This window comes from Maylandia zebra, linkage group LG7, assembly GCF_041146795.1.
Source record: "Maylandia zebra isolate NMK-2024a linkage group LG7, Mzebra_GT3a, whole genome shotgun sequence".
NCBI lineage: Eukaryota > Metazoa > Chordata > Actinopteri > Cichliformes > Cichlidae > Maylandia > Maylandia zebra.
Genome location: NC_135173.1, coordinates 28564194 through 28590727, shown reverse-complemented (window position 1 = coordinate 28590727; position 26534 = coordinate 28564194). Strand labels below are relative to the sequence as shown.

Here is a 26534-nt window from a genome sequence, read left to right as displayed (position 1 = left end):
GCAACACTATGAAAATGCCTTTAAATGGTTTAACTGGTATTCAACAGTCCTACAGAGGCTACATGTATTCTACCATTTCATTCATTTTGCATCATGATGATGAGAATGATTACAATCTCCCTTTCTCTGACATACATTAAACTGGAGGTGTTGTGTTCACACAAAAAAAGAGTAACAATTTCTTAACTACAAGTGTGTAGTTTACACAGCATCTTAATTATAGTATCTCGTAATTAAGATACTGTAATTGGAGCTGATGCTGCTTTTTTTCAGTACAATACGTTACAACAGCTCTTTATTATTCCATTTAAGAGCTATATACGTGTGCAGCAAATGGGTTTCTGTATTATAAGTGAACCACAATCTGTAGCATTTAAAGTGGTACTGGTGGTAATTAATAGGGAACATAGAACAAAAAGGTGCAAATGATTTTGGACATACATGAAAAATAGAGCTGCAATGAGTCATCAAGTATTTTGAAGCATCTGATTATAAAAACTTCGAATAAACCGCGGCTGTGCAGCGTGCTGCTGTCACGATGGAAATGGGAACTCAAGTGTTTCACCCACATTTGCAACTAAAAACGGGGCTGTAATACAAACTTATTTAGGAGCATTGTGTAAATAAAAGGTGTGACATTAAGGCCACACAGGCCCCAGTTTTAAACAGAAACCCTGATAAGACAACAGCAGCAGTGATGATGACGCTGGCGTAGTTTAACATGGAGCCAGAGTCTGTTTACACACCGCGAAGAGCAAAGAGGCCGAGCAGTTACAGACAGACTGAGCTCAGGTAGAATGAAAAAAACAAAACCAAAACGTGTTTGTAGTATCCAACACAGCGGCGCTGTTCCTGTAACCACCTTGTATAACTACTGGGTAGGTGTGTACCAGTAAAACTGGGCCAGTAAAACTGAGCCACTGACCTGAGGGTTATTATACCGAACAGTGAATTATTGTTAATATTAATTAATTAATAGCTACACCTTCATAACATCTTGTTTTCAGCAGCACAGAAACTTCAGAATGCTGTTATTATTGCTTCTCACCACATTCTCCTTTAAAGGCTTACAGACAAACTCAGTTATTCATAAATAAAGGTGGTTTTTTGGAAAAATGAAACAAATGGGGGGGGGGAGAAAAACAGTCTAAAATGGAAACCAATGAGCAGTTGAATTTGAAAGACATTTTTCTCTCTAATATTCATTATTGCCCATTAATAAGACAAAAGTATTTCTATATATTTTTAGAGCTGCTTTTAATTCTCAAGTCTTCTTCTCTCCTGTACTTTCTCCTCAAAGTAATAAAAGTTTGGGTACAAACCTGATCTTATGCTGCATAGAGATTTCTTATCTGCGATGGTTTTCTTCCATTTCTCCAATTTGGTTAAATTGGAGCGTCTAAAAATTAGCTATACATGAGGATATGAGTATGTGCTTGCCTGTCTTTGTATGGACCCTGCAATGGACTGGTGACCTGCCCAGAGTGCCCTTGCCCTATGACGGCTCCTCTGGAAGTTTCATTTGTGCCAAAATTATATTCACGTGTACATCATCTATAGAGACAACACACTGGTCTTTGTCTATTAAACTTTGACGTCAGCTGTACAACCAGCATATTTTGATCACCAGATTGTGTATGTTTCATTTCAAAGTCAAAGCCTTTGTCTGTGCCAATAAAACTTGTGTTCTTTTATAGGACTTCTATTCTTTTGATGTGTTGTTGAGTATGTTAGCTTCCTGTCACTTCATGTTAGGTTGGTTCTCTGTTTCATTGTGGTGTTTAGCGCACTGCACACAGAACAATATCTAATGTTTAATTTAAATTTCAGCTTATAAATAAATAAATAAATAAATAATAACCTTAGTTCTTAAATTTCATGTTTTTAGACTTCACGAGTCTAAAACAAAGTCCAGCAGCCCAAAGGACACACCTACAATTAGAAAGTCCACAAAGACATGCCCTATTGCTGTTTTTCCATCTACTGGTACCTTCAATTGCTTCTCCTCTTTGATCCTCTGTTCCTTCGCATTGGCGATGAGGATGAAGAGTGGCCCAGACTTATCTTCATCATCCTTCAGACCTTTAGACACAGGCTTCTTACCAGCAGCACCCTGAGGGAAGCAACAGCAAATTCATAGTGAGAACAGCTGAATTAAACATTGTTCTGCCTGTGGATGTGTGAGCATAGTAATGTTTTCTAATGTCAAATGAAGAGAGGAAGAGCTTGTAAGTAACACACTGCAGAAAGAAGAAATATAGGAGGTGTTATGCAAGGCAGGTTGCAACGCTGAAGTCTGACACACACATTCATGCAGTTAAGTGAAACCTGAATCCTGTGTGAACTATCAATTTTGTTTTTGCAACCAAGTTAGTGCATTTTTGACACAACCACGGCGAGAGAGAGAGAGGCTGAAAAGAGTTAAAAAGAGCCCAGTGAGAAACTCTGCTCCTGATGTACTGGGAGAGAGCAGGGACAGTTCAAATGAAGTTCTGAGCCGACTTTCATCACTAAACACCACTTGAACATCTACCTGTTGATTGCCACCAGCAGCCTTCCCTTTGCTGGAAGGCTTTTTACTACCATTATTGTCCTTGTCCTTGGAAGAAGGGGGAGGGATGGGTTCCTCAGGTGGGGAGGGAGGCTGGGTGAGTAGAAAAACCATATTGTGTTTACAACTTCTTAGTCCTGAATTAACTGATAAGAAAATAGTGTAAAAGAAAAAAAAAAAAAAAAAAAAAAAAACCCAGTCGCAAATGTGCATGGCATGGCAAACCATACTGTACTGACTTAATTTATAAAGCACCTTGTATCTGCTGAGTGCAGTACACAAAATGAATAATGTTCACTCACACACACGTGAGAAGCATAAATACCTTCTTAGCAGCCATTCCACCTCGGACTTTCTTAACTTCTGGTTTACTATCAGCGACGTCTTCACTTGGTAGTTGAGACCTGGAGGCTGCAGAGGACAGATTCAAATTAATAGAATGGTCTGGCCATTTTAGCTCATACCTGCAAGCCTAACAGGAAATGACAAACTTCTCTCCAATGAAATCCTGAGTTCTATTGTTAGACCAGTTGAAGAGGGTTCATTGTGAAGGAGAGGAGATCAAAAAAAAGGCATCACTCTTAAACATGAACAAGTACACTTAAAACAAAACAGGGGATTTAAAAGCTAAAAAGGGTTCCATCATTATTTAGTTACACATGAGAAAAAGTCCAATACAGTCTTAACAACAGCAACCTTCAACCACCAAGCTTCACCTTTATCATCAGGATAAAGACTGGCTGTATTGGTGGCATTTACTTTTTTTTAACCATTCCTGTAATATTAAATGCAATCCATTGTTTAGATAAATTTGAGTACCACCGAAATGTTCTGAACACGTACTCGGGACTATGCTAAAATATTAAAAATACCTGAAGCAGCTCTATTTGGCTCTGCAGATCCTTTCCCTCCCCCCGTTTTGGCTGGCGCCGCAGGTTTAGCTGGCATCACTGCTCTGGCCTTTTCCAACATGGATACCACCTGATCCTTAGAGGCAGGCTGAGGGGAGATGAGAGTAAGAGGACATTAATCCCTACTCACTATTTGTGGTCAAGAAGCAAAAATATCCCGTAGGTTCGTACTTTGAGTTTGCCTGTCGCTTTGGTCATCTTGTCGTAGCCAAGATGCATCATAAAGGTAGGAAGGGCATCCTGAGCCTTTTTGCGCACATCTCCATTTCTGTCCTCCAGACAGGCGTAAAGCTGAGGAATGCACAGCATCAGATCCCCTGGAACAGTCCTCTGTGTGGGCAACTTCTCTGCTAACCAGCCGAGCACCTGGGGAATGCAGAGAGGTTTCCAGCAAAACATGAGTCTCTTACTTACATCCCGTTGTGCTGCAATTCATGCAATAAGGAACACCAACAACTAAAATTTCAAATCCATCTCTAGAAAACAGAACAGTCAAAGTTATGTTCTGTGAGACCACACAGCAAAAAGAATAGGTGTGTGTGTGTGTGTGTGTACCTCTTGTCGCAGAAAGGGATTCTCTCTCTTCAGTTCCTCAGAAAGATCTTCTCCCTCCAGCCAGTCCTTCATCCCAGTCTGCTCCACCCAGGCCTGAAGTGTGGTCATGGCAGTCGCCCTCACATTTGGCTGCAGAAATAATTGCCAGCACAATTCAATCTAGGTCTATATATCTTACTATTGTTTTCATTAACATGTTTCCTTCATGGCACTTTCATATTTTTATGAAATTTTCATGTAAAAATCTCAAAAGCAGGAAAGCTCTGGAATGGAGGGTTTTTAAAAAAAAAAAGAAAAAAAAAGAAAAAAGTTTGCAACAAGATGATCATGAATACTATCATCGGTGGGCTGAGTACCTTGCTGTCTCCTAGAACGGTTATTATGGGAATTCCCAGAGCTTTGACGTGCTGCTTAAGTCCAGGTCCCAAGGCTGTAGCCAGTTGCTGCAGAATAGAAAGAGTCTGCTGCACCTGAAAAACACAAAGTAAAACCCTTATTAACATTTACTGCCTATTTAGTTTAAGTATTACTACATAGTTACCTCACATAATATCGCTCCACACTAAACTGTTACAGTTTTTAATTTTTGAGACAGACACAAACACATTAGATTTCATCTAAGGAAATCAACTGGACTTCTTTAAGTTTCACAGAGACATTTCACCTGTCATCCAAGAGGCTCCTTCAGTTCAAAATCCAAATGGAGTTCCAGGTATTTAAATCCTAGTGGTGTTAATGTGCCTCATCACGTCATGAATAAAGGCATGGATCATTATCACCAGATGTTTCGGATCAAACCACTAAGAGCTTGCCTCACCCCATCATCTCACCTATTGGGGTCACCTTACAGATGTGAGTGGCGGTTGAGGCGCCATGGAAGGGATCTCAAATCTGCATTGTAGGTGGCTAATAGTCAGTGTCGTAAGCTACCCCCTCTGTTCAACGACAGTTGACACAGATGGCCTTTATTACCTGTCTTCCAAACCATCTGCCTTTTCATTTCAAAATGTGAACATTAGCATCCTAAAAGTGCCCCCTGGCCGCTCCTTGTTGTCACAGCTGGGAAGGGGTTAAAGGATCTTAACATTCAGCCTTGTGTGAGTAAAAACGATCCAATTAAGTACTCCAATTCTTAATCAAAGATGAATCGAAATATACGTTTGACCAATATGTTAGAAGGAGAAATCTGAGTAGTAAAAATGATTGAATGTTTTTTTTCACCAGACCATCGATATGCATGATTTTAAATGAAGGCAGGAGCACTAATGCTTGAACACAAAGCGATAATTTTTATCTCCATACTTTCCTCACCAAAGATAAGAACCAAATAGGTTAAGTAGATAAATACAGTACAGGTGATTTCCCCCCCCCTCTCCCCTCTCAAATCACGCACGCACACGAGATCTGTAGGTCAGGTGAAGAGCACCATCTTACGCACCAGGATCTTGTTGGAGTCACTGAGACGTCCCTTCAGGGCCAGAGGCAGCTCTCCAATGTTGGCCATGATGAACTTGGCCTCTGAAATGATGGCTGCAACCTCATCCAGACCTTCCTTTCTGATCTTCCAGTTCTTATCTCCAATTTTAGACACAAGGTCAGTCGTGATCTTGTCACTTAGAGACAGAAGGAAAAAGAGCTACATTAAAGAAAGAAGGGGGATAGCAAACATGACATATTACAGATTTAAGGCCCAACATCCTACTGATGGCTTAATTAGCCAGATAAATGTCTAAACAGCAACAGTCTAGAAGCTCTTAAGATGGGTAACAACCCTGTGTGGACCTAAGAATTTGAAAATGTCGCCATCGGAGAAGCCATGCTCCAGCTGCCGCACATGGATGCATGGTTAAATAAATTTCAAGGAAACAATCAGGTTACCTGACATCTGTTCGGGGCAGCAGGTCCATGATATTTTGTCCTCCACCTCCAGCATCTTCATCCTGCTCCTCAACTTCAGCACCCTCCTCCTCTGCCGCCACTTTTTTGGTGAACCTGATAGGGGGTGGTGGAGATTGACCTTGCATCTAAAACAGGAGACAGGATAAAGAGACACTAGTTGTGATTATTTTTCCCGTTGTTGTTATTATACTACTACAATAATTAAACCGGTCACACTTGCTAAACTGAGCACATAGTTAAATTTAGAGAAATCTCTGGAAGTGCTACCTTCTCGAACTCTGCATCTATCTGTGCAAGGAGAGCCGGCTTCTCATCTTCAAAGAACATGCGTAGTGGAGCTCCCATGTAGAGGTACATGACTCCCAGCAAAGTGATGGCTGCTGTCCTAACAGCGGGGTTGGTTGCTCCCAGAGCTGTCTTCACATTGTTGATGAAACCCTTCACATTGATACTGGAGAGCAGGGAGGTCAAATGTTAACAGAGGTCTTTAGGACAACTTCCAGGGTGAAAATGGCATAGATACATGAGGCCAGGAAAACAACTGATGTCATGGTGCCCATCTCAATCTTCTATATGCGATCTAGTTGCAATATGAAAAAGCAAGAACTGCAATCAGGCATTTATAATAACTGGCAAGGAGTCTTTGCTGTAGAAAAACTTTGGCCCACTCTGTTTTTGTAGAATTGTTTTTCCTTTTATTCATTTACTGGTGTTATTGTTGCCTAACAGGAATAGGTGGGATTTCTCCAGGTATTCCCCCTCCTAACACCACCAAAGACATGCAGTTAGTACGGTTAGGTTAGTTCGTGATTTTAAAATTGTCTATAGATGTGAATATAAGTGTGAATGGTGAATGGACCTCCCCAGGATTTACCCTGCCCTTCGTCCTGTGGCAGTTGGGAACAAAAACATAACCTCCCTGGCAAAATGTTAAATGAAGATGTTTTAAAGAAGCCCCCCCCCAAATCAAAACCAGTTGGAAATTATGTTACAAATAAAGTGATGTGTGATGGACAGGAAGTTACCCTGCAAAGCCAAACTCCTTCATAGCATTAGACAGCCAGTTCAGAGTCTCTGCCTGGTTTTTGGGATTTTTCTGGGAAAAAGCCATAGAAACAACCTGACAAAGAAAAATCATAAGTCATTAATACTGTGCATTCTCAGTTCAATTTTATTAACAACAGTTGTATCAAGGCGCTGTTGCTACAGTAGTATCTGTTGATGTTTCTGTCATTTTCTGCACATATAAAAAGACCTTTTCAATCTTTAACAATCCAGAAAAATTGATCCTTACCTGTTCTGCAGTCCATGGCAGTGAGCAGGCCTCTCCAATAGCAGTCAGTCCTTCTTTAGCATTTCCACCACACTTGACATCTCCAACCTTGTCCACCAAGCCATCCAAAACAACAGAGGCTGAGGTCTTGGAAAATTGTCCCCTTTGAGCAATGAGAGCCACAATCCGCAGTTTCAACTGCATCACCTGAACAAGAAAAGGGTAAGTAATCAGACATGGCTGATCTGTCCTATAACAGGTGCTTTATTTTGCCATTTACACACTGGCTTTCAAAGAATGCCAATGGTTTTAAGTGCAGTGCCAAAACTTTGGTTCCCTCTACAGCAGCTTTTCATTGACATTTTTTTTTTAATTCTCATCAAATCCTTCAGTAAAATTTGTATAGGAGCACTGTCAACTGGAAGAGACACTCCCATTAGTTAATTGTGCAATGTAGTTGTTAATTGTTGAGCAGGTGTTAATGATGTTTCATTAACATCATCTTGTCAATGATTACCTGGAAGTTCGTCTCCTTCCACCCTGGTTTCTTGGCCAACATCCTGACTAAGGCCTGGCAGGGCATTGCAGCTTTATCCATCGTCTCAACAGCCTAGAAGGATACACAAATTTAATGAAAAATGGCAGTTATTTGCAATCACTGCTGGATATTATGAGTCAATCAGCTTTTGTTCTGTGATGAAGTTGTTTATGACACAGCTGATGAGGACAGAACAGGAAGACTTTACCCTCTGGAACTCCTCCATACTGGCCAGTCTGTCCTTCCAGTTGGCCGAGTCCAGCTGTTCAAGACAGGAGGCAGGAAGTACACCTGCAGCCAAGTCCTGACACACCTCAGCCTGATATAACAACACACAAGCACACAATAAGAAATTCCAAAGCAATAGCCTGATAATGTTGTATCCCACAGGGATAAAATATTACTATGATAACATGAGTTAATGCTGCTAGGCACTCTTTGTCAGTAGTGAGGACTGGATACTGATTAACTAAGATAACCAACTTTAAGACAATATTCATATAATCCCAAGTGAAAACATGGAATTGTTTTAGTTACTTTAATCAGCTGTTTAAATCTGTTATTTTCAACTGTGCTTACTAGCATGTTGTTTTACAGTATAGTAGGCTGTTGCATTCACATCATTGTCTTTGTTTTTAAGTTGTAAAGCCTGTCAAGAAATGAAGTACGTGGGAATGTAAAGTCTTGCGTTGTGTGTACATTTCATTGGACAGGTACACTGTCAACTGTGCACTGTAGTAGGATAGTACAAGTATATACACATTTTTTCCCCCTGCTGATGGCTTAAAGACTTTCTGCAGCTCTGTCCAGCTTTCTTAGAATAGCTGCCTCTCTTTTCAATGAGTTTCACACTGGACTGGGAGACAGCAAGTGTTCTAGCATGTATTGATATGCCGGACATTTGTTGCAGAGGACCAGCATGCAGTCAAGTAATGACTTACTGAAAGTTCAGACTCCGTGAATTCTTTACTGTCGGAGGACTTCTTGGATTTGGCACCAGCTGCAGAGGTTGGCTTCCCTTTCTTAGGTGGCACTGCTGACACCTGGATAAAGTTTCAAGTAGAATTATAGACTGGTAAAGATGCCAACCATCCTATTTATCAATAACAAAGCTGATATACAATAAGGCAACAATATTTCTCCTTCGACTAATTTGACTTTTCTGTACATGCATTGCTCCCAGCACACCTTATTGGCAGAAGTCTGGCTCTTCGATGGAACAGAGGATTTGGATACAGATTCAGCAGGGACGACGGCTTTAGCTGCACATTTCTTCTCAACTGTGCCGCCTCCTCCTGCACCCTTCCTACCTCCTGAGAGCTCCACATTATCAGCACACTCCTTAATCTGCAACAAAAACAAAGTGAACAGTTCATGACAACAACAAAAAATTGAACCGAATTCACATCTGAATTCACATCTTCCTGATCCTCACCTTATCCAATTTCAGTTTATCTAAGTCAGCCAGGAAAGGGTTCACAGCTTTCTCTCCCACCACTTTCATGGCAGTCCCCAGAGCTTCAAAAGCAGCATCACGGACCTCTGGGGCAGAGTCATTTACTTGCTGTGAGAAAAACATAGGTATACTTAGAATTAGTTGGCCAGACCTGCAGTGCTTTTTCAAATTTTTCCATTCCATATTTAGTGGTGACTAGAACAAAATTCAATAGGCGATACAAATTTTGGTGTCTGTTAAGTTACATACAGGTGACATATATTGAACATAAAACAATGCAAACATAGAACTTAACATCACTGTATCTGTGAATGTTACAGCAAACATTTGTTAAGGAGGTGTCCGAGTTCATACAGATATACACAAATAGGGCTGCAACGATCCTCACCATTATCGATGACATTGACTATACAAATTCATCGAATTTTATTGTTATATACTAATACCATGTACACGTATTTTTGTAACAGCAATACACTTCGGGAAACTATGGGTGCAGTTTCGCCTATATTGTCTGCCAAGATTGCACTCAGTACTAACAAAGAAGAATGTTGCAATTCAAGTCATTCAAGTCCAAAGAATAGACTGAAATGATACAAAAGTGGAGAACTGCCAGGTTTTTTTTTTTGTTTCGTTTTTTTTTTTTTAAAGAAAGGAGAAGGAAACAAAGGGGGGGGGGGGTCAACAATGTAAAGCAGTTCTGCAGCAATGGAGGTTGATCAAGCCTTGAAAGCTGGTGCTACTAATTCCTACAGGTGTTCCAACTTTTGGGATTACTTACAACCCACTCTGTCTGCATAAAAGCAGTGCTGGAACACACTGTGGTACCATACCCTCGTGAGCATCAGTGGAGCAGTATTGTGCTGCAGGAGTAATGTACTGCTACAAAAATTGAGAGAAAAAGGCAATTAACAATAGAATTGATTGAAGAGAGACAGACCATTATAACACTTATAAATGCAGGTCTTTCCTACAGACAAATTGCAAAGAAAGTCAAAGTGTCAGTGATTCCAAAGGGCACACAGAAACTGGGGCAAACTCTGACAGGAAAAGGTCTGGCAGACCCAAAGCCACCACTGAACCAGAGGACAAGTTTCTGTGTGATAAGCAGCTCACAGGACAACAGCTTCAAGCACAGCTTAATAGTGGTGGTAGTAAGCAAGTCTGAGTTTCAAAGACAAGACTTTGAGCTGCAGATTTGACAGGATGAGTTGCAGCAATAAAGGCATTGCTAAGATGTCAGAATAAGGCAAAGAGGCTTTGCTGGGCCATGAAACACCATCATTGGACTACTGAAGTCTGGAAGAAGGTATTACGGACTGATTAATCAAAATCTGAAATCTTTGGTTCATCACGCAGGATCTTTGTATGCCGCTAAGTAGGCGAGAGGATGGTTCCACAGTGTGTGGCATCAACTGTCAAACATGGAGGAGGAAGTGTGACCGTCTGGGGCTGTTTTGCTGGATCCAGGGTCACTGACTTGTACAGAGTGGGAGGCTCCCTGAACCAAAATGGCTACCACAGCATTGCAATACCCTCTGATATGTGCCTAGTTGGTCAGGGGTTCAAACCTGAAGCTTGTTTGGGATGAACTGGACAGAACAGTGAAAGCAAAGCAACCTGCAAGTGCCACACATTTATGAGAACTTCTCCAACAGATATGGGAAGAACTTTCTGAAGAATATTTGATTTCTATTGTAGAAAGAATGCCACGGGTATGTTCAGCCGTTATATCTGCCAAAGGTGGCTATTTTGAGTCAAAAGTTTAGAATACATTTTGGTCTATAAATTGATTTCACAATTTATTTTTTCACTCCAATTGCTTACTTGTACCATGATTTTTTTTTTCAGAGTGCAATTTGACATTAAACTGCAGAAAAAGATTTTTATTGAAAAAAAAAAAACCCTCAAGGTTCTGGAGAAATCCTGATTGAGGTTGTAATTCATGCATGAAAGGGTTAATTATAGGTTCATCCTAAAAGGCATTACACTGTAATGCTGCAGTTCTTAAGTCACCTTGATGAGAGCAGCACAGAAAGGCTTGAGGATGCTCTTGGGCAATGTGGCTTGTGTGCAGTGTCTGAAGGAGCGGGCGAGAAAAAGAGAGGCCTGCTGCTTGATTGAAGGGTTCTTATTGTCCATCACAGCCAGGATTTCCTCTGACAGGTTCTGGAAAGTTGTCTGGAGGGGGGAGAAGTCTGCAGTCAGTGAAATTCTCTACAATTAACAGGAGTTTAAGTTCTAAGTTTATAACTACGGGGAAAATGCATATAATATAAAGAACACCATCAACTGCCAGTGCTACCTCTCAGCTATAAGTCAACACACTTATGTTTTCAATTTCGAAATCTTATGCCGTCTTGATCTCAAGTTATGGAATTCACAAGTTTTTATGAAAACTTGACCTCAGAAGGTCACTGAGATTCAAACTCATCCAAGATTCTTAGTGGATGCACTTCGGTATCAATTTGAAGCTCCTACGTCACCTCGTTCTTGCATTCACAAACTTAGTTGTTCACAGCACCGGCCTAGTGGGGGTGGTGACAATAACCAAACAGCCTTTTATGGCCGACGGCTAAAAACTGAACATGCTGATCTATGCTGTTAAGTGAAAGTACACATAACAAGGACTAGAGGTTTTTCAGTCAGATTTACATGCTGAAGTCTGTTGTCAATGAGATGTAAAGAATTTACTCACAGTGAGAAAGATGGCATCAATTGCCTCCTGCAGGGATTGGACAACCTGTGGCTTTTTTTCCTTGAACTTCTCTAGAATGGTTGGAACCACCTTAAAAGACACATCTCACATTAGAAAGTAACAAACTGGGCCAGCCTATTCGATGACATTTACAAACAGGTGATATAAGATGCAAACAAACAGATCAGTTTAAAAGTGCAAAACTTATGACTGCTGTGCAGCATCCAACACTAGAGAAAACTATGATACCTCAATCTGTTATACAGCTTTGCATCATGTTTGTTTGTTTTTATTCCTAATGAATAAAAGGAATTTAAAATAAACTGAAATAAAACACTTTTGTTTTTTGTTTTATTTCCTAAAGTTGCTGTGCTGATCATTTCAGCCTACAGCATACGTTTAGTGTTTCAAGGTTAAAGAGAACATTTTCTCTTCTCAAAAATGTGCTGTTATTTAGATCAAGAAAAGGCACTTCAACTTACTTGTCCTGCATATGTTCCAAATTTCTTCCTCAGTCCAGTAGCCAGTCCTGCCAGACATTTAGCTGCCATTGAAACCAGCATCACGTTAGCATCTTTCCCTACGACCTAGAACACAGTAAACTTGTCAAGAGACAATCGCGAAACCCAAACCTGTGAGAAAAAATGCTTTTTGAAGCCACTCAAGAGTACTTTGAACCTTTACCTTCTTTAGGGCTCTGACAAGGTCTCCATAGTCTCCGTTCTCTAGTTTGGGGTTCTTGGTCAAAGCCTCGACAGCCTCCAGTGCCTCTTTTCGTTCCTGCCACTTCTTAGCTTCCTACAATAGACAGAACAAACACACGTTATTAAACAGCATTTAAACTCCACGATTGTACCATCACCTGAACTGAATATTTATTTTAATATGCTAATAATTACAACTAACAAAAACAGGCCTGTTGGTACACAAAAACAGAAAAACCAAGGCAGACGGGGGAGCTCAATAACCATGTCCCAATTTATGAGCTGTGTCCTTCAAAGGATGCATTTGAAGGTCAATTACGTCACTTCTATGTTAGAGAAGCAAGTTGTTATATTTGTCTTTCTTCTTATTGGGTTGTCTTGGTTATATTCTTTAGAAAATGCCCCATTTCAACTACTGCAGCTTGTAACCTTGTCATATAAAAACAGTTTTAACAAGTTGTTCCTAGGGCTGTTCAATATCACGATATATATCAGATGATGATATGACAACATCTATCTTTTCACATTACACTATCGTTTGTTTCGTGGTGTCGCAAAATAAACTGTTTACGGCAATATTTTTTCATCGTTTTGATGGTCACTGTAGAATTTCTTAAAGTTCTCTCTTTCTCTTATATTTAGTATAACCACACTACGGACAGACAAGCGCCTGTTTTTATGAGTTGTCGTTAGCAACAACGAAGGTAAAACCATCGCGTGGCTCCGTTGTCTGCTTGTTTATTTTCCACATAAACCTTTCACAATAAAGCTGAAGATCCTGTTGAGATTTTTCAAAATAAACCGAATCATATGAAAAGGTATGTGGAGTGTTTACGGACGAGGAGCTAAAAAGAGCAGTCAGGTGCTAAAAAATAAACCTTAGAACAGAGTTTTCCCTGCATCACGCCATGTAATAAATACTAAGAGAAATTTGTGGCCGTTTCAACTTATGTAACACTGGACTCCAGGTACACGACGCCAGCTGAAAACACTTCACTCAAGTCAAGTGACCGGAAATTCAAAGAATTAACAGAAAATGTAAAATTTTTGTGATATATATTGTTGTCGGGGACAATAAATGTCTTATACCGCAATATGAGATTTTGGTCATATTGCACAGCCCTAGTTGTTCCTGTGGCTCTTTTCCATGTTGTATATAAACACCCCCCTAGGTGGAGTATAAAACATATTGGGAACTCTTCCAGAGGTCCAACTACTCTTTTCCAGCTTGGATCAGTTGAAAGCAAATGGTAGGGTCAAATTTTGCCATTATCAACATGAATGACTGATCCATTCATTGTACAATTCAGGTTGCTGGTGTTATAGCTGTATTGATGTGGGGGGTACTGTCTTTGGGCTTTGTAGGACCAAAAGAAGATCATTTAAATGCTACAGCCTACCTGAGTATTATTGCTGACCATGTCCATTACCTTATTTTGATGTTTGGGAAGGTTTTTGAACTGAAAGCTGCGTAAACTTACAATTTTCTCATAGAAGTCTTTGGGCATCTTTGATAGAATTTCCACAGGCTCCAGCAGCTCATAAGGATCCACTGCCACCACCAATTCCTCCCCATCATCTCCTGATTGATTGGGGGGAAGAAAAAGTCAATATCACACTATGACTGACTTATCTCCTCTTTATCTAACAACACGTCAAAGAAGCAATTCTCTACTCTATAAACCTACCGTCTGACTGTTCTCCTCCTTGAGCCTGTTGCTCCTGAAACTTTGCTTTCAGGTCCTGCTGGGAGCGCAGGAAGCGCGTCTGTTTGGGAGGAGATGAAGGTAGCTTCACCCATTCCTCCTCTAGTTCTTTGAGCTGCAGGAAAAAAAAAAAAAAAAAAAAAAAAAGACAGGTTTATTCAGTTTATCATGCCTTGAAATGAACAAAAATGAATGAAACGTGTGCAAAATGTGTGTAATAATGGGCCCCACCTGTACAGAATTAATGTTCTGAAGTGAAGGTCTCAAAGCATCTCTGATCCACTTGTAGATCTCTACTGCAAGCAGCTTGGCTTCATCTCTCACAGCTTTCTCTCTAGACTCAAACTGTTTGGGTAAAATCTTCACTACTGGCTTCAATGTTACTATTTTAGACCCAAATTCACTGTGAAAAGACAATTACATGACATTTGATTATTGTCATTTACAGAACTGACACTTACATAGACTGACTTACAGCAATTTGATTCCAGTGGTTAGAAATGAGCAATTTGATCAAACTTAGTCAATGCTTTTTGTTTATTTGGTCTTGTGTGGCAGCTAGAGCTTTATCCTGACAGGCAACATTAACATGACATACTACATTTGCTGTGTCTATACATTAAAGGATTCTCAGTATAGTTACACTAACCTGAGAGCCTTTCTTAAAGTCTCGATGCATGCCACCACTATCTTGGGGTTCTTGTTGTCGAGTCCTTTGAGCAGCTCGTCCTGAACCACTTCAGCCTTCTCTATCTCAATGTACATAAAACAGATGTCCATACCCAGCTCTTTGGCCCGTGCTTTTGGCTGGTTGAACACTTTGGTCACCACACCAGACACTACCTCACCTGTCGTCCTATAGAGTGACAAAGACAAAAAAACAAACAAACAAAAAATGATATAGGCATATACATAGATAGATATACAAGTTCATGATAGCATGTGGCCATAATTACCTCTCCATAAGGAGTAGTGTGTGGCCCAAACACAAAATGGCACGCTTTCATCAGTGCTACTACTGCTTAATAAAGAGTTTCACTGCCTTACTGCTACCTTCATTATTCTTTAATAACTTGACTCAAACTTTTGAATACCAAAAAAGGATCTTCGCAGCCGCCAGTGCTACCCCTCAGCTTCCACGTAGGTTACGTTTTTGTGTTACGTTTGTTTGTTTTTAAAAACACATTTTTTCACCAGGTGCTCAAAATTATAACGACATAGCAGGAACATAAAAATATGTCCCCCGAACACACCATAAGGAAAAGAGTAGTACTGCAGCTATTGATTATTTTAATCAATTAATCTATTGATTATCCAATCAATTAACTGAGTAATCCAATAAAAATAAATATGTGTCATATTAATGAGCAATAATAACTATTCAAAAGAGAAAAAAAAATCTAAATATTTGCTCATTGCAATTTATAAAATAGAAAACAATGTTTTTTAATTTCATCCTTCAGCAAGAGTGTGTGTGTGTGTGTGTGTGTGTGTGTGTGTGTGTGTGTGTGTGTGTGTTTGTTTAACTTTGTAATTTTTGTAACTGTGTCACACTTGCTGCTGCCTCTCCTGGCCAGGTCTCCCTTAAAAAAAAAAGTTTTTTTTTTTTAATCTCAATAGGATCTTCCTAGTTAAATAAAATAAAAATAATTAAACACGCATGCTGTACATGTTCAATGAAATTGTTAAAAGCCTCATTTTATCCTGACATTCATGCCTATGATGAATGTATATAAACATCTGACTACAAATGTACTTACACCTTTTCATCATCAGAAATTTTCACAAAATCATGTGGTACAATTTCTAGGGCTATATCACTCACTACAGATAGGACTGCAGTTAGCGATGTGAGGGATTAGCCAAACAAACAATGACACTTTACTAATCAACACCAGCAATACAGTTTCTTAAAAACAACTATTAATTGTCATTAACGCACCACAATAATGGCCTGTATTTATATAGCGCTTTACTAGTCCCTAAGGACCCCAAAGCGCTTTACATATCCAGTCATCCACCCATTCACACACACATTCACACACTGGTGATGGCAAGCTACATTGTAGCCACAGCCACCCTGGGGCGCACTGACAGAGGCGAGGCTCTGTCAGTGCAGACTGTTGCCCTCAAATCATATTAATGCCTTAAATCAATGCTGTAAAAATCTGACCTTCAAATAATGTGTTTAATTGCTTACAGCAAAAAATAATACCCAGCAGATTTCTGTATTAATTTCAGCATTAATGTACTCTGTTCTGTGGTCACAAACACCATTTTTCTGGCAAAACAAAAGTAAAAACCTTGTACTGTTTCTGCAGTTCAAGATAAATGCAGGCTACTGGCAACAAATTAAGTCTGCATTCTGATGAACAATTATATTTTCATCAGATTAACAGAAACTCTACAGACTAGGTCCAAAGCTGCTGTTAGCAAGGGAAAAACTAATAACCATTAAGCACCACCAATTTAACTGGCACCATCTTTGAGTCCAGTTTACCTTTATACATTAATTGAATCACAAGGCAAACCACTGTTGTTGCAGTGCAACTCAACACACAGACTATGTAAAACCAAGAAAGCCTGTTCTTTGTTTAGAGGCACAGTTTTGGGTTTTTCCAGACTTTTAAAAGAAATTGCAGGAGAAACTCTTGTTGTTACTGTTACTTACTTTCCAGCAAAGTGGGCATTCTCAATGAAGGCAAGGGCTGCCTCCAGACCTTTGAGCTGAGCCACTGCATTCGAGTCTGTGACAAACTTCTTAATCAGTCCCAGGTACTTCCCCCATTCTGGACTCTTTTCATCTTCTATCTTCTGGAACAATTTCAGTGCTTCTTCATAACCATTCAGGCGGGCTTTCCAAATCTGAATCAAACACACTGAGAATTAGTGTTGTCACCATATTTTACTTCCAACTTTCATACATTGTTTGGACAATAATGCTAAATGATGCAAAAGGATAAAAGATACTCAAGACAACTTATATTGACAAAACATTTGTTTTGCAATCCCAAGATCAAATAGTCTTAAAACATCACACATTGATCTCACATGTTGCTTTTGGTTTTATTTAAAAAAAAAAGAAAAAAAAAGCCAAATTAGATAAATCATGCATCACCAGTCAGCCTAAAACTAAAAATACAACATGAATCCTTGAAGTCTGACATGTCTTATCAATTTAAATGCTAAAACATTCTAAATGATAGTAATTCTAAGGAGGCCGACAGGATTCTCCAGAATCCCAAAAAGTTGATTCGTATGCAGCATTTTCAGTGGGAGAAACATTTGTCACTCATTCGACTGACTTCTTCAGTCTCATGCATCACAAGACTTCATGTAACTCAGCATGAATTCCATTATGCTGGGAGATGAAGGAATGGCGATGCCAATGCTTAGCTTGAGGCTTCATAAGAGGGCTTCACTAAGCAGTGTGTGATGCAAAGTGGCTCCATCCATATTTGCTACTACTGCTTGGTTTTTGTCAATTCACTCTTGTAAAAGGGGGGGGGGGGGGGGGGGGGGGGGGGAGAGAGAGAGCAAGAAAGTACAGCTTGTGTTGATGTAGTGATATGGTATAAAATCATGATTAAAAACCATTCAAATATTCCTATTCAGTCATGCTTTCACAAACAACAAACTAAATGGACATACAGTGTTTCAAGTTTCTGCGCAGGTGAACTGCCTTAAGAAAAATCTCAGACATCAGTTAGAAAGTGTATATCCTTGTATGCTCCATATGCCTATTAAATCTACTGTAGGCACAGTGATTGCTGGCTTTTCAGTCAAACTTATTTGTGAGCTAAAAGAGAATAACAAAGGAAAAGGGTGCAGTTTCGTTTTAGCTTTAGAAACTTGGATTGCTCACATTCTCTGTACAGTCTACAACACCACAATGGCATTCCTGCCCATGTTAAACACAAAAGCACTAATCACATTGAGTTCAGGGTGTGGTTCATTTAAAAGCCTTTTGTTTGGTATAGAAAAAAAAAAAAAAAAAAACAAACAAAATAAAAAAGAAAAATTGTGGCTCTCATGCTCAGGAGGGGGGGACTTCTATATAAAACATATTCCAGCTGATTATGCTAACCATGTCCAGTGGTTCGTTTGCCTGAGTAGCTGTATCATCTTCCAGTGGCTACAACCAGAATAAAACGGAGGCTTAATCTCAGCATAGTCCAGATTTCAGATCTAACAAGGTGAACCATTTTAATTATATGATCATTTTTTCCCCACATCAGTCAATACTTATTTATTGCATTTCAAGTCGTTCAAGTCCAATGAATAACTTGAAATAGTACAAAGTGGTGAACTGCCAGAGGTTATTAAAAAAAATAAAAAAATTTAAAAAAATAAGGTAAGGTTACCCAAAACTGAAAAATAATGTACATTTCAGAAATGTGTTAAAGAACACAAACTAGAAAACGAAATTCTTTGGTTCTTTCCAAAGAAATAAAAGCCCCTTTAACATTTGTAGCTACTCTGATCGAACCACCACACATCGCCACAACTCGACAGGTTTTCCAGTACAAAATAATACTGCCTTGAGTACGTGACTGTCGACATAGCAACATGTCGGAACGTCCTGCGACATAATTAATATGCAACACGAATGCTACAACAAAGGTGGACTACGAGGCAAGAATATAGCTGCTGCTTGGTCTGTGACTTTTCGTTAGACTCAAGGACCATATTATTGTTTGGGGGTTTTTTTTGTAGTCATTTCCCTGTTGCTGGGTTACCAAAGTGAGCGTTTTGATTTTCATGAACAAGATGATCTCATGACTCATCGTGTGACGCTACTGACCAGCCAATCGGTGGCATCCAGTCTGACGACGTCAGATTTTAGTACCCGCTTGGATCACTTGGAACCTCGGGCAAGCAGGTACTAAAATAAGTACCTTGTACCAGGTACAATAACCTAATGAGAAAACTGTTGAACCATACGGAGTCCATTCAAGTAGGTACTATTGTAAAACAGGCTATAGTAGCTATTAATACACAAAAAAACCCCACTTAAAAAAAAAAAAACAAACACACACACACACACACACACACACACACACACACACACACACACACCTAAAGTACTGGGGCGTACAGCTGCAGTACCCCAAACAGCTCCTCTAAGCTGCGTGTGTCAACCCAACCTGAATTAGAAACAACATTGCAGATGTAGAAGCAGAGCAACTGTGGACAGAAGTTTCAGCAGAGTGGAGGTAGTTCATAAGAGATTACAGGATGACTCCAACCTCAGCAACAGGACCACTCTCAGCACTGAGCAAATGTGTTTCATCTTGAGTGACAAAACGTTTCTTCCGCTGAAAACGCCAATTCCAGATGAACAGTAAACTTTTTATAATTTCCTTACATGGATCAAGACAAATTGTGAAATAACTTTTATTAAAAATCAAATATCAAGTAAAAGAGCTGTGTAGAAACATTTACAAATATTTTTGAAGGAAAAAAATAAATACATTCACAGAGGACAAGCATAAATGAGAGGCTCACCTTGTGTTCACATTTCTGGTCAATGGGGAGCTTCATCCACTCGCTCTCGTCCCCCATGGTGGCTGCCTGGGGACTCAGCTTCCCCAAAGGTACACTGCTGAGGTGTGGGACACACACACATATCATTTACACGGCATGTCCAAGAAAAAAAAAATTAAAGTCCTTGTTATCCAGATATCCTAATTAATCTGGGAAGCCTCTAACTTTGTAAGCTAACCAGCAGTTATGATAAGTGGGACTTTTACACCATCAACATCAAACCAACACCAAAGTGCACCAGTTATAATAATACGTATAAGAGTTTCTTGTGCACACTGGAAGCCTAAAGCGGTTTACTTGCGCCATCATCTGAAGACTCTTGGCTGGCTCTTTGAATTTCTTGATAATACTTCACACTCCAGCTGTTCACACTTGGAAATGCTGTGATAACCTTGTAGATACATGTTCTGCTTTGTGAGCATGAACTCTTTTTCTAAAATCTAAACTAATTTCTTTTAGATTTTTCTCAAGTGAGAGCTCAAATTCTTGCTGAAGTTTTTATACAATGTATACATTGGAAGAAACCCCTCAGTTTTAACTCAAATTTACAAGCTTAGAGCATTACGAAGGTAAAGCACATCACTGACCAGTTGATTGTGGCAATGCTTAATTTAAAAAAAAAAAAAAAAAAAGTCAGCTATGTGGTGGGGGGGGGGGGGGGGGGGAGTCAAACCCAGAAGAAAGCTAGAAGTTTAGAAATTCAATGAATCCACCTCCAATGCATCTGGCCTTGCTTGTATTCAACCTGGTCTCCTGCACACACACAATTCATCCATCTTCCCTCTCTCCATTACATCAGCCAGATCTCTTCCTATACCAATAATCCTGGTATAAATTTTTTTATGTGACAAAAATATCATAGCAAGCTATACTCTACCAATGCCATCTGTTTACATTCCTTTGCACATACACAAAACAAGCCTGGGCATCTCTGACAAGTCAGTCAGCCTCAAATTACAATTTAATACCTTTATTAAAAAATAAATATATTTAAAAAAACGAGGTGGGGTGGGGCAGGGCCTATTTTAGCAACCTCTAAAAAGCAAAAACTAAACAAATGACTCAACCAAACATCTTAGATGAAGTCCATATGACAGAAAAAGCAAACAGTGGTTCAGAAACAATGTGGTACATAGTGGGAAAGTGAGGCTTTAAGCAACTGGTTAAAAATTTATTATGACCATCTGCTAATGTATCTAGAGTGGATAATGTTCTACAGTTCGATCGCCTCATCTTCCCACTGTACAGTCAACAGAAATAGATGTAGCAGGATTCTGAGAAAGAAAAAGAAAAAGGAAAGGAGGAGGAGGAGCAAGTACAGCGTAGTGTTCTATGCTAATGGCAGCTAATGGTAACTGTCATTTGATAGCAACTAAAGTTGGGAAAAAGAGACTTACAGTACATTTGCCCATTGATAATTAATTTAGCAATTGAGGTCACGCCCAAACAGACACCATTATCATGGTCCAGATCAGTTGAGGCACTTGGTTTTGGGTTAAGAAGTGAATGTACATAATGTGGCTATTTCTTTGGCTAGATGAAGCACCAAACTCCACTGGGAAACGCCCAGAGATTCAATTTAATTTCAATGCAATTTTATTTATATAGTACCAAATGATGGAAAATGTATGCTATGCCATCTAATGCTAAGGGGAAGCATGCATAATTTAAGTTTAATTAGTCCTAACACAGAATCTTGTGGAACTCCTTCAATAACCTAAGTGTGCGAAGAGGACTCACCATTTACATGAACAAATTGGAGTCCATTAGGTAGATGTGATTCAAACCACTACAGTGCAGTATCTTTAATACCTATAGCATGCTCTAATTACTGTAATAAAATAACAGTCAACCGTATGAAATGCTGCACTGAGGTCTAGCAGGACAAGCACAGAGATGAGCCCACTGTCAGATGCAAAAAGAAAATAATTTGGAACCTTCACTAATATGATTTCTGTAGTGTGATGAGCTCTGAAACCTGACTGAAACTCTTCAAATAAACCATTCCTCTGCAAGTGATCAGTTAGCAGTTTTGCAACAACACTTTCAAGAATTTTTTAGATAAAAAGGTTGGAAATTAGCTTTCTCTGAAAGGTAGATGGGCTCTCTCTAGATTATAATGTTGATAATGCATGATGCATGCACAGTTAAGCTGCATGATCCATTATTGAAGAATACGATAAATGGTTCAAAATGCTTTTATTAGTTATTGACATTTTCCATTAAAGGATTCTCAAAGTTAACTTACAACGTCCCTGCTGTTAAGAAATTCATGAAGTCATCGCTAGCTATGGTTAAAAGAATGATGGCTCAACAGAGCTCTGACTTTTTGTTAACTTGGCTTAGCTACCATGGCATCACTCATTGGTTTCTTAAGGCCTTAACCCTGGACTACCAAGCAGGATTTGGGCTTATCCAGGTAAATACTAGGGTTTGGAACACGAACACACACACACACACTTTGTGTGGCGATATGCCAAAACAGGGACACCAGATATGAATATTTTGAATAAATTAAAATACTCTGGGAGCACTATAAACTGGAGGGCGCATCTCACCTTTGTGCCAACAGTTGCAAACTGACTTGGACTGATCACTGATCACACTTGAACCAATGTAAAATTTTTGAAAAGCTGAGTTTGGAAAGCCAAGACAGCCAGACAGTGGAAGTGGACAGTATATCTTTTGTTTTAACATTGTTATATCCAGGGGCAGCACAAAAGTGATCCCATTAAATAGATTTTTAGTTTTAGTCCCCTTGCTTTCCACTCTGTTATCCAACTAATGACAGAACTAATAACTAACTAATGCAAGCCTACACCAAACAACCAACCTGGTGACGTAATGTTCTACACTGAGAGAAGATGGCGCTAAAATGTTTTTAAAACTTTAAGCACTTATTTCTTAAATCCAGACACAGACAGTGTTAGATTTGTCCGTTTTTGAGAGCAGGGCTCTATGATGCAAGTTAGGCTTAATATGTGTAGCATTTCATGTCCCCTTTCAAGCTTGGGTCCTCTACCCAAATCCTGGAATCTTGAGGGTCCCGCGTAGCATCATTGCTGTTCCTAGGACTGCGCTCCTCTGGACAGAGATCTTGGGTGTTGTTTCTGGGATCTGCTGGAGACACTTGTCCAGCTTGGGGTCACTGCGGTGATTACCAATGGGAGCACTGCTGCCTTCACATCTTCTCAAGCTCTTCTCTCAGCCTGTGGTACTTTTTTCAAGCTTCTCATGATCCTTTGTTGCTTTCACTTAGTATAGCAACATCAATTACAGTTGCCTTCCTTGGTTTATCCACAAATATTATGTCCGGTTGGTTAGCCAACATCAGTTTGTCTGTATTTGGAAGTCCCACAGAACCTTAGCTCGGTCATTCTCAACAACCCTAAAGAGCATGTCCCAGTTTAACATCACGACTTCCAGGTCATACTCGACACAGTCGTTTCCGCAACACTGCTTTTCTCCCGAGGTCCCCAAAACTGTTGAAAGGAATGGCTTATTCAAAGGCTCTGGAGGTCTCTACATACACACATAAAGTTCTGTCAAAAAGTTCACTGAACTCTGATATGCACTGAATGTTTTTGTTCATCAAGTGGTTGTTGGCTTCATTTGTATTGGTGATGCAAAGGCACGTCACAGTACAGATGCTGTGCAAGAACTCCTTGCTGGCAAGATTACGCTGTACTTTGCTTAATTCAGCAGGAAACCGTTATCGTGCGACACATGCAATAGAAATTAATGGGTTTCAGAGCCTATGTGAAAAGGCCTTCAGGCTACTGAATTTGGGGTGAAACCCTCCATGCAGTGTAATGAGCTTCATTGTCTTGATGTCAGTGGCATCCATCTCCTCCTTTGACCAGCTTATTATCCCAGCAGGGTGTCTAATCACTGGCAGAGCGTAGGTGTTGATTGCCTAGATCTTGTTCTTCCCATTCAGCTGACTTCTTAGGACTTGCTTTACTCTCCGCAGGTATTTAGTGATTGTGGCTTTCCTAGCAGCCTCTTCACAATTCCTATTTGGCTGTGGGATTCAGAGGTCATTGTAGCTGCCCTCAATGTCTCTAATGCTGTAGCCATTTCCTTCTGGTAGTACAGTCGCTTCAGTTCTGACTGCTCCCTCTCCAAATTCACAGCCTTTGCCATGACATAAAATCATATTCTGTACAGTATATAGCCAAAGTTTTAACAATGTGAGTATATGACTAAAACCTTTGCTAGCTTTGAGGCATCCACTGGTGACACTTGGGCACTCTCTGACAACATTTCCTCCTCTGATTCAAACCATCACAAATTCCACCACCAAAATATCACTATTACATTTACAATGGAACTGAATGCAAAAATCCTAATTAATCATGTTTGTAGGATCTATTTAATAACTGTTCTCTGAAAAATGTGTCCTGTTAAAGGGAAATTCATATAAATACATATGCAACAAGGCCAACCAAATAAAATATCTACCGTTTCCACACTTTTCAGTCCAAACCACTTTGCACCACTTTCTTATATCCTGACAGTAGCTTTTTAATGCTGAAAGAGAGCTTTACTGTAGCACAATCTGGCTGATGAAAACCACAAACCACTTTAATGGAGTTGCAATATTCATGCTGACTTTAATATACCACACATTGGCATACAAGAAAAAACAAGGGCAATGGCACACTTGAGCATGTGACACAGTTACCTTCTAAATTCAATACAGGGATGTGTCAGGATCTGAGAGTAAATAACGTTTTGTGTTATGCACATCGTACAAGTCAGGTGTAAGAGATTCTAGGTTTAAACAGTTGAAGCGCTTGATATAAAGCAGGTGTCCTCTGGATGAATCAATTAGGCTGTTGGATAAATCTATAAATCTGGCTTTAAAACTCCTTTACCTTTAGTACCTACTCGGATCGACTCAGATCAACTGGTTTGCAATCAAGTACCATCGAATATCTGTGGTTGTCGTCATAGCCATGCTGCAGAGTGTCCAGTGATGTAATTAATATGCGACACGAACACTACAACAAAGATGGAGTTCAAGGCAAGAACATACCTGCTGCTCAGTCTGTAGCTTTTCATCGGACTCTGGGACCATGGCATTGTTTTTTGTAGCCATTTCCCTTGTTGTCGGGTTTCAAAGACTGCAGTTTTGATTTTCGTGAATGAGACGCTCTCATGACTCGGCCAATCAGTGGCATGCAGTCTGACATCACATTTTAGTACCTGCTCAAATCACTTGGAACTGCAGCTGAGCAGGTACTATGACCTAATGGAAAACCCTAAAAACCGTGGAGAGTCGATCCAAGTTGGTACTAATGGAAAACGAGCTTAACGCTGTGAAAGGTAGAGATCCAAAACACAGAGAACAGGTCAGGGAGAGAGATGAGTTAGAGAAAGAATTGACAACTACCCAACAGGAAAGAATGGAAAAAGAAGACATCCACGAAGGAAACAGCTGTAAACAGCATGTAAAAACTGATGAAGTTCTTAAATTCAGTCTCACATTTGATTGCTTTTCTCAGGTCAGAGTAATGTAAATTTGTGACTTTAGTGAAATAGCCTTAGAAACAAATTACAACTCAATACGTGTGATCAATAAGTTCTCCTACTCAAAAAAAAAGCAGCACTACACCTCTAGCTCTCAGTATTACAGAATGCAAACTTAAATACAACCAAATGAGCACAGCTAACCTTTATCAACTAGACTCCCCTTTAAATACACCCAACCAGTCATTATCACTTTGGTTATCAACCGTGCCGTCAATTAACCACATCACCGATTGTTTGCTTTCCCGGTTTGACTGGGAGTGGCCAGCATAACATAACTAGCGGTCGTTAGTTGCTAACGTTAGTTACCGAGGGCCATTAACTAGCTAACTTAGCAACAACAGTGACAGTTGCTACGTTACCCCGTTAACCGCTCATTCAGGTCCAACCCGCATCAACACAGACGGCTATCGCTAATGACAAATAAACATTGTTAAACATGTCGTGCAAAATTGTATTATGCATAAGTTATTTTCAAAGTCAAACCTCGCCGTTAATTTATTGTCGGTTGGTAATAGCTGTTAGCTGGTTAGAAAGAAGGCTACAAGCTAACCTTCCATCCCCGCCAACATAACCAGGCCTAACAGCGCAGTTCGCAGCTACACACATTACATCACAACTAGCTCCGATTCAAACCTGATTTGTAGTTGCTTAAAATAATAATAATATTTAAAATCTTCAACATAATACCTGTTTGCGTCTTTTAAAAAATACGATGCTGCTTCCCCAATTCGATGAGGATAATAAAGATCACTGAAGCGGGGTCCAGCCGAGTTTTATACAAGTGCTTCCCTGCCTCGAAGGAGATTCAACACTATTTCCGGTACAGAATAAAACAGACAGTTGCGCTGTTTCTTATCTAATTCAAATTATAAATATAATTTACAGAAATTGCGTATTCGTTAAAAGAAAAACTTCGAAAAAGTATTTCTGGGCTGGGATATGAAAATATTTGTTTGTCTGTCTGTGGAATATGCGTGTGTTGAACTCTTATTTTAAACACAAATGAACGCCCACTTCCGATTTCGCTAAATACGTCCAACTTCTTTCAGCTTTTTCAAATTTCTCCAGAGCCGGACAGACGGAGGCGGAGCGGAGAGCGGGACACCACCCCGACGACGTCACTCCAGTGCTGAATCACTTTTAATATTTAGTCCGACT

General features: G+C 39.8%; 1 protein-coding gene across 5 annotated transcripts in view; it reads right to left on the bottom strand.

Annotated features, from left to right (window-relative positions):
• Positions 1-26206, bottom strand: part of ckap5 (cytoskeleton associated protein 5) — a 42140-nt gene extending 15934 nt beyond the window's left edge. For 2 of the 5 annotated variants that reach the window (XM_012920485.3, XM_012920487.3), the window contains exons 1-28: positions 26064-26206; positions 19800-19896; positions 16963-17156; positions 14941-15147; positions 14523-14694; positions 14274-14406; positions 14067-14167; positions 12566-12679; positions 12364-12468; positions 11882-11971; positions 11200-11364; positions 9163-9291; positions 8916-9074; positions 8669-8770; positions 7936-8046; positions 7707-7799; positions 7211-7396; positions 6942-7036; positions 6184-6367; positions 5896-6041; positions 5456-5630; positions 4374-4487; positions 4018-4146; positions 3634-3828; positions 3424-3550; positions 2877-2962; positions 2534-2644; positions 1991-2113 (exon numbers count right to left, since the gene is read on the bottom strand). In XM_012920485.3, the coding sequence (XP_012775939.2) occupies positions 1991-2113; positions 2534-2644; positions 2877-2962; positions 3424-3550; positions 3634-3828; positions 4018-4146; positions 4374-4487; positions 5456-5630; positions 5896-6041; positions 6184-6367; positions 6942-7036; positions 7211-7396; positions 7707-7799; positions 7936-8046; positions 8669-8770; positions 8916-9074; positions 9163-9291; positions 11200-11364; positions 11882-11971; positions 12364-12468; positions 12566-12679; positions 14067-14167; positions 14274-14406; positions 14523-14694; positions 14941-15147; positions 16963-17156; positions 19800-19856 (3603 nt within the window). In that variant the 5' untranslated portion in view covers positions 19857-19896; positions 26064-26206. The remainder of the gene's footprint in view (positions 1-1990; positions 2114-2533; positions 2645-2876; positions 2963-3423; positions 3551-3633; positions 3829-4017; positions 4147-4373; positions 4488-5455; positions 5631-5895; positions 6042-6183; positions 6368-6941; positions 7037-7210; positions 7397-7706; positions 7800-7935; positions 8047-8668; positions 8771-8915; positions 9075-9162; positions 9292-11199; positions 11365-11881; positions 11972-12363; positions 12469-12565; positions 12680-14066; positions 14168-14273; positions 14407-14522; positions 14695-14940; positions 15148-16962; positions 17157-19799; positions 19897-26063) is intronic. The other 3 variants (XM_023155677.3, XM_012920488.3, XM_012920486.3) reach the window with 2 other exon arrangements.
• Between the last annotated feature and the right edge of the window lie 328 nt (positions 26207-26534).